At 38.6% G+C, this 16,685-nt stretch overlaps 1 protein-coding gene across 1 annotated transcript; it reads right to left on the reverse strand.

Moving 5' to 3' along the window:
• Nucleotides 1-169: 169 nt before the first annotated feature.
• Nucleotides 170-16,359, reverse strand: TTPA (alpha tocopherol transfer protein). The gene is made up of 5 exons (XM_015619905.3): nt 16,101-16,359; nt 9,065-9,218; nt 7,666-7,859; nt 4,435-4,545; nt 170-2,992 (listed from the first exon to the last, which is right to left on the reverse strand). The coding sequence occupies exons 1-5, from the start codon at nt 16,293-16,295 to the stop codon at nt 2,813-2,815; spliced, it is 834 nt and encodes a 277-aa protein (XP_015475391.1). The 5' UTR covers nt 16,296-16,359; the 3' UTR covers nt 170-2,812.
• Nucleotides 16,360-16,685: the final 326 nt, after the last annotated feature.

Raw genomic sequence — 16,685 nt, forward strand, 5'->3', positions numbered from 1 at the left:
CTCGCCGCCGGGCACGGCTGCCGCCTGGGCTGGGCCGGGCCCCGCCCCCGCAGCGCCGGCGCGGCCGCCGCGCGGCTCGCTGGGAAATGTAGTCCCGGCGGGCTGCCCCGCCCGCCGCCTCGGCCTTCCCTGCCCGAGCCACGCTTGTGTCGGCGACAAACAACGCTGCTTCAGCCAGAAAGGGTTTATTAATTACAACATGAGCTAATACATTAAAAAAAGAGAGAAATATTTTAAAAATTGTGCATTACATCACGCTTACAGTCAGTAGTAAATTATATTTGCACCGTTTAGCAGGAACTTTTAATTTTTTTAGAGGCACTCCCGATGTTTATGAAGAATAACGCACTTAGGGATCTTTTTGTTGGCTGCTGCGCAAAGCTGCAATACCACCGCGCATCATACCAATATATCGCCACTATTCATTATGTAAATGCTCTAATTATCCCGTGTCCTTATTATTAGCAGCAACGGCAATTAAGAGTTCCCACCTCCTATATAATATGTAAACATTAAAAAATAATTAACAGTTCAGGAAAAAATAACTGCACTCAGTGCTCTAACTGTTGAGTTATGCAAACACGCTATCACTTAATAACAGGATCAGGGTATTTTTGATGACATTTAGGGCTTTATATTCATAGAGCTGGTGAAGTTCAAATAAAGACTAAAAAGCCCCAGCTAAAAATGCATATGCATATACACATGCAATCAAATGAGGTTTCTGCTACATAAACCAGTAGCAATCAGAGATTGGTTTCATAGGAAAAGTTAAATTTTCTTGTTCACTGAAACATGGTTCCTTTGTTCAGTTTACATTCACTAATTAAAATTGAAGGACTGTAATATTAAGACAATAGCTTCAGTTCTCCAGCTGGTAAATTACTTGGAACTTGAGTTACACACTTGAACAATTGCCAGATACCTGACTACTTAGTCTATTTTCTTATAAAGAAGAATTTGCAGTTCATTGAACTCCTCTATTTAAGGAGCTTTTGTATCACAAAATAGTTCAATCTGAGAAAAAGAAATATATACGAAATACATTTTCATAGAATCATATATATCTGAAAATAGTTTTCTTTAAATTTAGGCCCCATATCAAAAATATTTTGAATGAGAAAAATTTAAAAGGCACTTGAGGAAATTCAGAAATTGGAAATAAAAAAAAAAAAAAAAGACATTCTCAGTTTTGAAAGAATTTCTGGCATTGATCTTACCACAGAAGAAGAAACTACAATCAACAAGTACTCTAATGGGTCTTTCACAGATGATCCTCTTGCTAATAAAGAATAGTTTCCAATGACTCTTGCAATAATGCCTTATTAATCATAATCTAAAGTAAGATATTTCTAATACAATAGGATAGTTTCATTTGTGTCCCCTATGCCTATATACTATCCCAATACCCTAAAGATTACAAAACAACTGAAGTTACGATTTCTAACTACCTGAGATAAAAGCATTTTTTATAGAATTATTTATAGGAAAATTCATATGGAATGCTTAAATATATAGTGCTTATGCAAAAACAAAACTGAGTTAAGAAAGTAGTAAACCAAACTGGTAAAGCAGTTGGTGTACTAACAGATTTTAGGAAAAAGATGAGAGAAAAGTAAAATAATGGTTGAGATTACTAAATACAGGGGATTACAGCATAATACTGCTGTGTAGTGTGAGTGATAGCTTTTACACATGCAGTATTCATATGCCAACAATGCGCCTTCAAAACAAAACAAAAACCTGTTTTCAGTAAGTATGGAGATTTTTTTTTAAGTACCCCTAGATAAATGAAGATGTAGTCTCAATGGAAATTAAAAATAATTTCTTTCAGCGCCCAGCAGCAAACAGACTGGCAAATTGTCAACTACTGTACTGAAAATAGAATGACGATACCAAGCATCTCCTATGCTGAAGTCCAGTGACCTCAAAGCACCCTTAAAACATACAACAGATATTTCTAAAGTTCAGATCTGCAAAGGATAACCTACTTTACCCCCTGAAACAAACAGATAATGCAAACAGCTGAAAACTTTTGACCTCTGTAGTCCTCCACTCCAGGGATTAAAGGATAATAATCTGAGTTGTTTATAGTTGTAGACAGTATGACTTTGAAGAAAGAAAGTAAGAATTTTCAAGGTTGTTGACTCTTACCAGTTCCTCCCCCTGATTCACACTGTCCTTTGAAAGATACATACATGGTGTTCTCTCTGTAAAACTTGAAGACTACTCTGTTAATTAGCACAAAAAGGGAAGCTGCACAAGCAGCACAGAGAAACACAAATGTCTCACTATTGATGACTAATTTCCAATTTGATACAAACTAACAAAACAGCATTTTTCCCTGAGAAGCAATCCAAAAAGCAGCCTCTTCACTCTTTGTAAATTAGCCCCATAGTTTTGTTTCTGCAACAAACTACTCCACCCTATTCACAGTCTGTTCTTTGTTTTGCATCCTATTATCTTGACAAGCCTAGGTACAAGAGCTAAGCATAAGGTTCTGCACTGCATTATTACAGATGAGTTATCTCCAAAGACCTAACAGCAGCAGTATCAATCTCACATCTAATGCACGCTTCGGCTTCCTGGCATACAAGTTACTCAATTACAAACAGTGCAACAAATATGTAACATTCATTAATCTCTTCAGACATACAAACTGATACACTCCAGTTAGTATTGAAGTGCAGCCAATATAACATTCAGTGAGTGCCCTGCAAAGACATAGTAATTTCATTCACAAATGGAAGTTTTCATATTAAACTTATTTCCAATTTCAGTGTTCAAGAACTGATAAAATACTGTATCAAGGTTATTCCCAGGCAACCAGAGAAATGCTTTGAAGATAATCTGAAGATGCCATTATGAAGTCAGTCCATTCCTTGGCCAGCTCTTCAAAGGAGACTTCCTCTCCTCCATACTCCTGTGGGAGAATGCTGATGGGGAAGTGTTCTGTCAGACTCTGCAAGTAGTTATTTCCATGCATGTACACCTAAACCGAAATATTAAAAACATTTACTTAGGTATGAATGCCAGACTATTGAGTGAGAACAGACAGCAAAGCATCTCAGTGCAAGCGCTGAACCCACCAGCTTGGTTTAACTAAGTAAGTGTGCTTGTTCATAATGAGTTCCTTAAAAGGAAGAACTGCCCTTGTGAGTTTCTCCTAGGTGCTCAAACTCTGTCCTGCTCTGAATCTGAAGGCTGTGAAGGATGGGCTACAACCTGAGAACTGCATCTTATGTAACTGTGAGCACAGGAGCCAAAACTAACTATACACTTGTTCCAGACTGTTTTAGCAATGCTGATGAGGTACACACTACATGCAAACTGCTAAAATTACCTAAATCATGGGAAGACTCGTGTTTTGTTCTGTCATGATATCTTGTACTTGCCCTTCTGTCATTTCCAAGAAAAGAGCTGTGTCTGGCTCATGGCCATTACTATCTGGTCCTGCCACACATATTCAAAAACAAGATCTTGTAGTATGTATGTGGGTTCAGACACGTGTCAAGGAAGATACTCAACAGAATCTATGTATCAGTCCTTATCTTTCAGTTCCAACTGGAATTAGACTCTGGACTACTTCTCCACTAAAACCCTTGCAATATTGTAGGTTTGGTTCTTCTTCTCTTGCTTTATTGTAGCTGTTTTGAAGCCTTGTTCATTACTTCCAGTCTGATACTTTTCTAGGATCTAGTGTCCTGGCATGCAGTGGCTATTGCAAATGCCCAAGATCCATGTGCTGAGAAAAGGAGGCTTCAGAATGGGAATAACAATAGGCAGGGCTGCTTATTTTGTACCTTAATACTGCTGTTGCCACTTCACTTTTGTGCCAGCTGAAATCTCCAAAATTTTTTCTATGCTGCAATAAACCATAGTCCTTGGCATGCTTTTGCATCTCAAATACAAATTTATTTGCAGATCTATAACTGCAAAACTATTTAAAGCAGTGAAGGAGCTATTTGGAAAAAAACTTAGAAATTAAGTCTGACCAATTTTTGATGCATAAATGCCTCTGGAGGTCTGTAAGAGCTAAACAATTGTCTTCTACTAATTCTGCACAACTTGGACCAAAAAACACTGTGCAGTGGTCATTTTTCTCTATCACTTATAGGCAGAATACTGGGAAATCCAGGACCTATTTCTTTCTAGTTCTGCAGAAGAATTATTACATGGCCTCAAGCAAATTATTTAACCTCTTTGTGTCACAGTGTTTTTTATCATTAGAGTAGTGATAACAGCACCACTTGCAACTCTCATGTTATAAATAACTGTAAATGCTTTACTGTTAGATCCTGGAGGTCTGTATGGCACTAACAAACAAAAATGATTTATGCTCTTCAGTACCCAAGAGTAGCAGAGCCCAAGGAAAGTGTTGCAGATTGTCATATAAAGGCTTTGTGGCAGAAAGAAATATTTGTGTGCACTCACCCGTTGCTTTATTTTTTCAGTGAGAAAAGGCTTAATTAGAGCAAAGACTGGGTGGAAGAATAAAGGCTCATTAATCAAGTGGATACCTCGAACTTTCAGTGGAAAGGAATCCTGTCAGAGTACATGGAAAACAGAATAAGAAAAAGAAAACATTATTGAAACACCTTTATTACTAAGGACAAGCCTATAAAAACTGTCTAGTCCATAGGTTGAAGTATTTCTTCTGACCTGGCCAATTCCTGCATTTTGCAGTGTTCCAGTAGTGTAAATTAAGAAACATTTAGAAAAATTATATCTTGTTCCTCTCATTAGAGGGAAAAATCTCACCATTTTTTCCATCTCATTATGAGCTGAGATTGAATATTAAAAAACAAACAAACAGAAAAACAAAGCAGAAAACTATCACCAAATTGTATATAAATATTGTACACGAACCTTGTGCTCAGCCTTTCTTCTAAAGTACAATTTTTTACAAAATTCTGCTAGTAATTTACAAAAAAGCTACCTAGCTATGTGCTTTTATTGCCAAGTTACAGCCTGAAGGATAATACGAAAATATATATAAACTACTGAAGATACTAACTCTAAGTTAAATAAGTTATCGTTATAATTTAGAGATAAGCTCAAATTACTAGGAATTTGGCCTAGCCAGAAGTTCAGCTTTACAACAAGATTATTGTTTTAATGAAATTTAAAAACATCTGCTATATACCCTTTACAATATAAACCAACTTGGATTCTACTTGCATTCCTTTAAAAGTTCCAGATCTTTGAAATTTAAAAGAAAATATAGCAGTGCTCAAAACAAGCTTTGTGCAATGGGGAAAGGGCAGCTTCCCTTCATATCCCACCTGATACTACCTCTGAACCAGATGTTTTCTACTTATTAAAATGGTACTTCTCACAAACATATCTCCTCACTAGTTCATTAGTCCTAAGGAAGAAAAAACCCAAAGCCAACACATTTCTTTAGTGCCCCTCCTTTTATGTTTTAATGTATGATAAAGTCCTTAAAATTATCAGCCTGTTTACATAATGTTATTATGGGTTATCATTTATTTAAAGTCCACTATCATGATTTTCACAATTTCCTGCCTGGGATAACATATTTTTCAAGATAATGTCACTTACTATTTGTACTATTGTTTCCATTCCTTAGTACATACTTCCTCTCTATTAACTTCTGTTTCTTGATACATTATAGTAATTTACAAGACACGTTTCTTGAGTAAAACACAGGTATAAAACTAAGGTTTCTTGACTTTTACTTATAAGCGTATTGTGGAATGCATTAAGCATGTCCTGGGGTGCATCAGGCACAGCCTCTCCAGCCAGGCAAAGGAGGGCATTGTCCCACTCTGCTCTGCACTGGGGTGGCCTCACCTTTGGGTATCATAATACAAAATAGGAATTGAGATGTTAGCTTCAAATGAGGGCCAGGAGGATGGTGAAGAGTCTGGAGGGGAAGTCGTGTGAGGAGTGGCTGAGGTCACTTGGTCTATTCAGCCTGGAGACATGAGACTGAGGAGAAAATTCATCACAGTCTGCAATTTCCTTGTGAGGGCAAGAGGAGGGGAAGATCACTCTCCTGACTAGAGACAGGACCCAAGGGAAGGGCCTGAAATTGTGTCAGAGGAAGCTTATATTGGATATGTTGAAAAAGTTCTTCACCCAGAGGGTGGTTGGGCACTGGAACAGGCTCCCCAGGGAAGTGGTCACAGCTCCAAGCCTGACAGAGCTCAAGTGACTGGACAATGCTCTCAGCCACATGGTGTGACTCTTGGGGTGTCCTGCATAAGGCCGGGTCTTGATGATTCTGATGAGTCCCTTCCAACTTATCATATTCTATGGTTCTATGATATTGAACAACAATAACAATCTCTAGTTAAAATTTACAAGCCTAGTTAAAAGTGAGGAAAGTAATCAGGAGACCAAGAAAAAAAAAAAAAAAGAAGAGAATTCTCTCTCTTCTGAGAAAAGGAAAAGAACACTGGAAACACACAATTTTTAATTAACAAATCAGAAATAGGTCAAGATGTAAACATCATAGTCAAAGAATTTTCTGGTTTGAGATAATGGATTGAAACCTTTAGATGTACTTGCAAATCCTATTCTACTTCTTTTCTGCTCTATTTCAAGATTAAAAAAATTACCAGCAATCTGTTTACTACCTCAGAAATCAACTGAAACACTCTCACTAGTCCTGTTTTCGTGAGATCTAACCCAAGATTGCATAACACCAAGAATTCTCATTCTAGATGCAAAAAGTTGGGAATACCTAATGGTTTCAATAAACTTTTACAGTAGATACCATAAAGGAAGAACATCTGAAGTTCTGATGATATTAATTCAATGACTAAGCTTTGATTGAATCTCAGATATGAACCTTACCAAATCAGAGCAAGGGATTATCTCCCTGGCTCATTTCCACATCACAGGCTAACAATTTTATTATTACTGACTTTCAACATAACTTCTAAAAGGAAAATAAGATTATAGGACTACACAGCAGCTTGCCTGTCAATTCTTTGCCCCCTTTTTTCTTTAATTATTTTTCCTCTCAAATCCAGTGGCAAAGTTCAACTGAATTTGACAGAAAGAAATAAGCTGTAAAGACAGTAAAGTCCTGAGAAGTTTTGTGAAAAATAGGAGGTGAGGTAGCAGTGATTTGCACAAAACAATGCTCATGTTTTGGGGAAGAAAGCAAGCAGAACATAAACCTTACACATTCTGTTGTTAGTAGATGGAAGTTCACGTAAGCATCATCTATACTGGTAACAAGTTAGGAGTGCTTGCTCTTAATTGCTCATAGTGCATACTATTTTTAATATTTTCTGGGCCAGTGTAGTGGTTATTATTTGTCAAACTACCACAGCCAGGAATAAATGCTTTATATATGAAGATAATGCACAGAAGAATGGAAGAGATGAAACAGGATAACAAACAGAGATCTTTCCAAAACTGGGCTTCATTTGCTTTCCAGTCATGAAATTCCTGTATTTTAACAGGTTGGTGGAGCTCTTAAAAAATACCAGAAGTTAGAGTACATTTATTGCTATAGAAGAATAAACTTGAAGTAAAATCATGCACAACTTGTAATGGATTTAGGATTTTGTTCTTAGTTGAATAGTGTGAGAAGGCCAACAGAAGGAAAATTTACTGTAGCTTGCAAGAGATGAAAAACTGGAAGTCATAGCAATGAAGCTGCATAAAGCATTATATCATACATACTGTGAGAACAGCTGCAATTTTCTTGGCCACTGCTGGACTGATTTGAAAAGCATGAGCAAATCTCCACCCTTGAAGGTCAAAGATGGCTTTGACTCCATTTCGCTGCGTCTCGATCTCCTTTACAATGAGTTCAGATGTGATGAGACTTACACGAAACACATCGTATGCTGTAAATAAACTGGGATCCCATTGTCCTGAAGAGAAAATTGATTACCCTGCATTACCGTGAGAAAACCCCATACATCTGCACTTTTTCTTTCTACAGCTTCTAATGTGCTTCTCAGGAACAAGAATTAACCAGCAAGAACAAAGTTCCTGAGATAAATTGTTCTGCCAGTGCAGAAGTTACTTTGTGTGCCTGCTCTCCCACTCGTCTTTGATGGTCTCTTAGTAGATGGTACCATGTAATGCAGCATGTTCTACCTATGGCCATATACCCAGTACAAGGTACAATTCAGTAATAGTCATGCTAGCAGAAGCTTCAGATCGTCAATCCAATCAATATCATTGTTTTTCAGCACTAATTCCATTATTCTGGCATGATTCTGTGAATCTCTTTTTTCTGAGGCCTGAGCGAAAAATTGCATGGGATAAGCCTTAACCCTAGAGGAAAGCTTTAGAGAGCACAACTGTCTACTAGACCAGCTGATAATAAGACAATTCTTTGAAAATTGGCAAAACTAAAGCCTCTGTCCAAAACAAGCATAAAGAGATATGTTGTTCATTTAACTATGTACTTTTTGAAACTATTTCTGGGAGGTGCATCAAGCATTTTCCAAGTGTTGTTAGCTAGGGCTCTTTGGCTATAAGTAAACAGTGAAAACCTGGTGAACTGCTCATCCAAGCCTAAACTGAACGCTGATACATGACTAGGTGTACACCTTTGTGTTCTCCCCACTCTGTGCTGCATCTGCATCGGTCTTAGCCCATAGCTTTGACAATTTTCATGAAGTCAAATTATTTTTGGGACACTCAGAGCCAAAAAAACCACATAATCTCACAAATTTTAACCTTCAAGATTCTTTTGATGCAACAAGAATTTCAGTAAAAAGAAAATTAAGTTCTTCATATGGGATTGTACAGTTTTAGCCATACCAATATATAAGTAAAATGATTTAACTGTTACAACTCAGTAAATTCACTTTTATGTTAATGTAAATGAACAAAACAAGCAAGCAAGCAACATAAATATATTACCTTTCTAGTTAAGGTACTTTGATATGATCTAGTTTTATCAACCCCTGCAGTTGTACCCATAAAATATTTTTGGTTTGCTGCTGAAATGGCGATAATTAAAAGATAAACAAACCACAAAGCAAAACAAATCAAACAAACAAAACCCAAAACCTTCAGTGTCGGAATCAGGTGCGAAACTGTTCCAAGCAATTTTGTCACTCACCAATTCTGTATATTAGAACTTTGCTTCCATGTGGGTCTCTTGATCTTAGGACTCCATGATAGCCAGCTTGCAAAAGACCAAGAACAGAAGATGGTTGTAAATCTGCGCTTATTTCTGGGCATTCAATTCTCCACTTCTGATAATTCTTCAATAACTGGAAAAAAAAAAAATTAATGTGAATGTCAGGTAACCATCAGCTATTATAGGAAGAGCACAGTTGAAAATATGTTTTCCAAATGTGGTCACAGGTTTAATTAATTTAATTAGATATAGTTTAATTGTATATTTTAACCAAATCACTCCTAGAAACAGAAGGTTGCTATATTGGATCAAGTGAGTAAATTGCCATGACGAATTTAGAACCCAGTCAAATCATTAATGGACTGCAGTTGTCATTTTGTGCCAGAAAAGAAGACTGAATGTACTATAAGCCTGTAGTTTCTATGTAAAATGAATCTAAACTCCATTTTTTTCTGCTCAGGTTACCTTTAGGATTGTTCATTTTGCTACTGCATCAGATTCATTCAGGATTTTTTTTTTAATTTAGACATGCAAAATTTTATGGAGGAACATTCTCCTTCACTCACTCACTCACTCACTCACTCCCTTTTACACAGTCATCAATAATTCCAGTTCACTATTTGAAACAGGTATGCTCATCAGCATATCCAAAAACATCTTTGAGGTCCCTTCTACCCCTCTGAAATGAGAATATAGCAAAATAGTGGGTCCATTACACACTTGGCACTATCCCTCCCACAGAGTGGAAATAATGAGAACCTGTTTTGGCTAAAACAGTGATCCCCTCTGTTTTCAGGGACTTGGTCACCCTGGTTCCCAAGGCTGGGAGGCAGCACCATAACCAGTATTTCTAAGGCATAGGAGGAGCTGTGTGTTGAAAGGCCAGGGACTAATGCTAGGGAAGAGGAAATTCAAGGTGTTCCTTCATGAGGTAACATCTGTGTTGAGGAATTACAGGCAGCACTGTGAAAGGTCATCTTAGAGATGGATCGTGAACAATTAAATTGGTGATGAAGTCTAATACAGTCTAAATAATCGAATCCAATCTAATCCAAGTCTAATTACTGTTTTTCCTTTAATATTAATTAAGTGGTTGTGGGGGAAATGAACTACACCCTGCAACTAAAATTTATCTAAGAAATTTTGCATGAGTAGAAAGCTATGCAAGGCTGTCTTTGAAAATGTTTCCTCTCAGCTCATCAAGTGAAATTTGCCTCTGCTGTATCACCTCTGCTAAATTGTCTATCACCAAGTTTGGAAAGTAGAGAGATAGCTATTACAAGTAATTCACATTTTGTTTTAATTTCCTCAATGTTTTTGACTTGGAGGTCTAACCCAAGACCTTCAAAATATCTAAGAGAATCAGAATTTTTCAGTACCTTGTTTCACAACTAACGAAAATGTAGCTTTAAATCTTAAAGGTAGCCTGCACAGCCTAGCTTTTAAAATTGTTTCTATATTTCATCAAACGGGGAAACCCAATCGGATCCTCAGCACAGTTTCACAAATTAAGTGTGTTCACTGCACTGAAAACATCAAAGTCTTTTATGTCCTATAATTTGTATTAACAGAAATTATTTTTTACCTTTATCAATTACTCTGTATTTCACAGCAGAAATGCTAAAGTTAGAAGAGCTGTCAGGTCCAACTAATAGAATAACTTTAAAAAATTTACAAATTTCTTGTATCTTTGCAAGTGTAATTTTCTTCAGCATTTTCATTGGAAGAATGACCAGAAGGAACTTCAGTAAAACTGAATTCATCCCTACAGATTCTTAGAGGGAGACCTGAAACTCACCATCTTGTAGCCCACAGCATGCTCATGTCAGATAATTAGTCTTCTCTCTTACCCTTCCCTCTACTTTCAAGCTTCTTGTATCATTTTACATAAAACATACTTTTTCTTCAGCTAAATGCCTTTCTGCTCAGATTAAAGTCTTGAGTGATTTTGTAGGTCTCTCAAATGAATTGCCATGAGGAAATAATTTATAAAACATTAGGGTTTGTCCGCAAAATTTACATAAAAATATATGGTAGGCTGGTCAGATATTAGCTTTATTTTTTTATGGCAATAGACCCTATAAATATGTATTTAGAGCCAAAAAAAATTTTAAAAATTGATATACCATGCTAGAATCCCACTTGATTTGGCAGTGAAAAAAAAAAAAAAAAGGTTTTAAAAGCCTCATCTTAAACCAGCACCATAGAAAGAAACATTTAACCATTAGGAGAATTTTATTAGAAGTCTCTTGACTGCATTCAATCAGTTTTAGCCTAGGTTAATTTTAAAACTAACAAACAAACAAGGTGAGGGGCAAAGAGGGAGGAAGTAGGGAAAGTAAGCTAATTTCTGGAACAGAAGTTCACTAAAATTGCAAAGACAGGCCTGAGGTACTTGATTGAGGTACTCTGATTATCTCACTCTTGCAATACTTGACTGTCTACAAAGGGCACTGCTCGATCAGTCCCAACTGCTTTGTGCCAGACAGCAATGTCAACATGTTTTTTTTCCTTGGTCTTTCCAAAACAGACTCTGAAAAAACAGCAAAATACAAAACCACCCTGAAAAACAACTATGCAAACATCTGTAGCTTTGTCATTTGTCACTTCTAAAAATCCGTGGTACCACAACTTCACGAACATATATATTTTAAACACCTCTTTGAAGAACTACCTACCAAAATAAAGATGAGAATAAAAGTGATGCATTAATTCAATACCCTAAATAAGCCTGTCTAATCAATACAGTTAGTTTTTAATTTCTGTGATATTTACATTTTCCAAGCTGGAAACAACAAGGATTTAAACACAAAAACTCATGAAATTTTTTTCAAGTATGATTTTTTTTTCCAGCAAGGAAAAACATAGATGTTGCATGTAATAGTCAGTTTGGATATAGATGATAAAGACAGATATCTACACATGAATATAGATGAAACAACAATCTCAGGAAAAACAGATGCTCTCATTACCCAGTACAAAAAATGGCTCACACACTTAACAACACAAAAACATCTCAATGTATAATTATCTGTGTTTACAAACTGAATAACCTACTTAGCATCTGAAAATAGATGCAAGATAACTTGATAAAGGGGAGAAAGCTGGATGAAAAACTCCAGTGTCTGGAGTTAAGCATTAATTAAGAGTTCTTTCCCCTGATGTCTGTTGGGGATAGTTCCAGATTTCTGAATGTTAGAGATTACAAAGTTACCAATTAAACCAAGATTCATGTCATACAAACCAAAGTGAACTTAGTACTTTACTTAGAAGCAAAAGAACTAGAAAACACTGTGCTTGTTAGAGAAACTAATGCATCTGTATATGTAAATTAATTATATCTGTCTTGATTAATAACTATTTATTTATATAAACGTGGATGATAGGCAGAATTAGGGCTCTGTTGTGTCAGAAGTCGTACCAATGCACACAAGGCTTGGGAAAAAATATGTTTTCTACTGGCATTCTTTGCGGGAGAAACCACAGCTCAAATTTCAGCATATAAACCTCTGTGCATACATATTTTATATTTATTTTTATATATGTGTGTACGAACGTACCCAGAATTTAAACATACAGTATACACAGACAAAGAATTTAAAATATTTTATAGACACACAGAACTTTCCCAATTCCTCATGCATTAGCTCTTTGTCACTGGAAAAAGACTGGCACGTGCTGGCTTATCAGAGAGCTCATAAGGGCTCTTCCATCCTTTTCAAGGAATTCCTCCGTATTGATGGAAGAAAAGCAGCCAAGTAACTGATTTTAACTTAGCATTTATGTTTGAGTGATGTGAAGATCCTCAGAGACAATGTCTGAGACTCAGCAGTGTGTTTGGCAGAAAACAACACTTCTTGTATAACACAGGCATCCTAAGTGATTTACTTGCAGCAGAACACACTAGGAAATTCTCATTCCTCCTTAAGTTGAGTTCATATAATGATTTTAAGCAAAACCAAAATCTGGCTATATGCCTTGGTATCAACCAGAACTCCTAAAAGGATCCTTGAGAGTTTTCAGTACCACAAAAGTGATGCTTACAATAATGTGTTATGCTTTTGCATAGAGTTTCAATGCCAAACATTTTCCTTCTGTTCCCCAGAACATAATCTACAAATCTACAGAATCTACAGAACAAATCCCCAGAGTATAATCTATTTCAGGTACAAAAAGACAGCATTCCAAAGTCACTGAGAGTCAGGCCTGTACAAGAATTCTAGGATGTAATGCATAATAAAGCAGGAAGAAACATTTATGTCCAAATGGAGATGCTAGTTGTCCAGATTTCACATGTCACTAGTGACAGTAGTTTTGATGGTAACAATGAAGTCAAACATACAGACATAGCTGGTACATTCAAAAAGAGGCAGACAATGCTCTCTGATGGTGGTGAGCAATGACAAAACATGAGGGAATGGCCTGAGGTTGTGTCAGGGGTTTAGGCTGGTTATTAGAAAAAGGTTCTTCACCCAGAGGGTGGTTGGGCACTGGAAGGGGCTCCCCAGGGAAGTGGTCACATCCCCAGGCCTGGCAATGAAGAAGTGTTTGGACAGTGCTCTCAGGCACATGGTGTGACTTTTGGGGTGTCTGTGCAGGGCCAGGAGCTGGACTTTAATGATCCTTGTGGGTCCCTTCCAACTCAGTATATTCTGTGATGCTGTGAGAATAGTCTGTTACTGAGCTTAACTGGATAATCACCATCTTCAAGAAATTAAGACAGTTTTATCTTTTCCTTGAGTCCTTCAATTCCAGATACCTGTTTCAGCCCTGGATTTTCTTCTAGCATGAGAGATACCAATATATCAGTAATTAAAAGCAAGTCTGGAACTAACATCGGAAAAATAGAAAAAAATGCTGTTAAGAGTCACCATAAAAGATTTAGAAATTGAATGTCTTGACACAGTCTACCTGATTATTCTTTTCTGAAGCATTTCTAAATGTTGATAACTGACATCAGATAAATCTGTGTCAATTATTAACCAGAAATGCATCAATAAAAATATCTGGTCAGTTGCCAGACTCTCGATTCATAGTTAAGGCCTTAGCCCATATTAAGATGCTGGACAACCTTGGCTTACATGCATTGACAGGGCCATGAACTTTGATTATCCCTTAGGTGCACTACAAGTACATGGGATTTATACAGTACATGAAAGCCCAGTGGACAAAGACAGTCTTATCAGCCTGAACCCCAAACCAAGAGACAACATCAAATGAGGACAGGAGGGAAGAGCCACTCTCTGGACTGATGGCAGAAGAGCTCTGTCTGGGACGAAGTACTTACATAACTTTTGCATGAAGTCACACTTGGGTTAGATAAATATACAACTTATGACCATGACAGATTTTTGCACAATAATTCTCTTTGGCCTTGATATACCAATTGCAATAAACACATTCCTGTGGTGAAAAAAACCAACAAAAAACCCCCAAAAAACCTGCTTCTGTTATTCTTCCCATATTGTAAAAGAAGTATTCTAGAAAATGGTATCAGCACTTGGAGAACAAATTCTGGACAGAAACATTATACACAGGTTGGTTTTGAACATCATAATCCCTTAATTCAAAGGAAGGTTTGAAATTCAGAAACTTTGCAGCCTGTGGAGACCCAGAAAATCTAAAGAGGCTTTAAAAAGACAACTTTTTCAAAGAAGGTCCCCAGTGTAAAGTGCTGATTCTCAAGAGCAATACAGAAAATTTGCTATTTCATAGACTCCCATCTCAAAAACCAGTCTGGATTCTACACTCCCAAAGATTAGTTCTACCTACAACACACCTCACAATCCCATCAAAGTGCAAAAACATATGGGCCTAATTCAGAAGGGCCACATTCCTGTCTATAGGATCACCAGCAACAACCAATTGCAATACAATTGGTGGATTTTCAGAAGTTCATATGTCCTCATTAATCCCTGCATTTTGGAGCCAAGGAACACAGGAAAATAAAATGTTTTTTGTGGGGAAAGAAAAAAAAAAGGTATGGTCTTATAATTGTTAGTGCACAGCTTTGATATAATCTCACAAACTTCAAGTAAAAGTAAAATACATAAAACCTAAAGGAATCTGACTTGACTCCTTGGTTCTTCTACTGAGGAGGAAAGGTTTAGAGCTATGCTGCAAATCTCATAAGTCAAATGAAAACTACAAAAATATTATTTTTAAAGCTATTTATGATTAAGGGCCTAATTCAATTTCTCAGTTTCCCGTCTTGATCCTGCAATACATCTATATGCAAACAACCTTTTCTTATGGTGACTAAACTTGGAAAATCTAGAGCCCAGAGAAGTCAGAACTAATAGGTGATGTCTGTTGGGCAATGCTGTACAATCAACATAAAATTCCATGGAAACACAGCTGCCAGTTGGCACACGTGAATCAATGCCCTGGGAGGATTTGGAAATACTTTCTGTTCCAAAAGGTTTAATGGGTGTCAATCTTTCTTTAAAAAAAAATAATAAACTGATAACAATCTGTGCCTTATGATATTAAAAATATGTGTGCTCTGTGGCAAACAGGCATACAAAAAGCCGGGAAAGCAGCATAACTTAACAAAGCCTGCAAGGAGTGCTGTTATGGCTAAACTCCACGCAAAAAGCAAGTTTTTACTCATAGTTTTAGAGTAATTAAAAATCTGTAGCGAAACTAGCACGGCTACTAGTAACCTGAGCCTGATAATCATGACAAAGGTGTCCTTTGAAATATACTGTTTCCTAATCGGAGCTGTGACCTTGCTGCACTTACTGTATAAGTGGCGAGTGACTGTACCGGGCTTACCACAGCCTTTATGTTACCACATCGACACCGCACACTGATTCGGTGCCACGCCGAAGACAAGCAATTACTTACACCCTGGAAGTCCCGGCTCGGCCTCGCCCGACCCAGCAGCGCAGGGCACTGACCCACCCGCAGCCCGTGCCCGCAGCCACAGCCCGAGCCGGCTGCTCCCCGTCCCGGCCGGGCTGGCCTTCCCCGGGCACCGGGACCTGCCGCCGCCGCCGCCCCCGCTCCTCACCCTCCAGGCCAGCTCCGGGTGGAAGTCTCGGGCGCGCAGGAACCGCACCAGGAAGGCATCGGAGAGGGGCTGCGGCCAGCGCTGGCCGGGCTCTGCCTCCGCCCGCCGCCGCAGCTCGGACACGGCAGCGAGCACCTGCGGAGAGTGGTCGGGCAGCTCATTGAGCTGCCCCGCGCCCGGCGGAGCCTGCGACATCTCCGCGGCACGGCCGAGCTCAGCCCCGCCGCCCGCCCGCTCCCATTGACAGCCACGGCCGAGCTCAGCCCCGCCGCCCGCCCGCTCCCATTGAGAGCCCGGCCCGGCTGCCCCCGCCCCCGGCCCGCCTTAACCCCTGAGCGCCCGCCCGGGCCCCGGGCACGGGAGCGGCAGGTGTGCCGCGTCCTCCGCCCTGCCTCTCCGCGGCTTGTGCTTCCACTAATACGGACTTCACCGGGTCTTAGAATTTTACGCCTTAAGCCCATCTCCTGTTTTTCGCTCCCAGCCCCAAAAGTGAGCTGTATCCTCTCCCTTTGGAGGGCGAGCGGCGGCCCCACCGGGCAGAGAGACCCCCGAGGCTGGTACTCGCGGCCCCCACCTCAGGAGGCT

The sequence above is a fragment of the Parus major genome, chromosome 2 (genome assembly GCF_001522545.3).
Source record: "Parus major isolate Abel chromosome 2, Parus_major1.1, whole genome shotgun sequence".
In the NCBI taxonomy this organism is placed as follows: Eukaryota; Metazoa; Chordata; class Aves; order Passeriformes; family Paridae; genus Parus; species Parus major.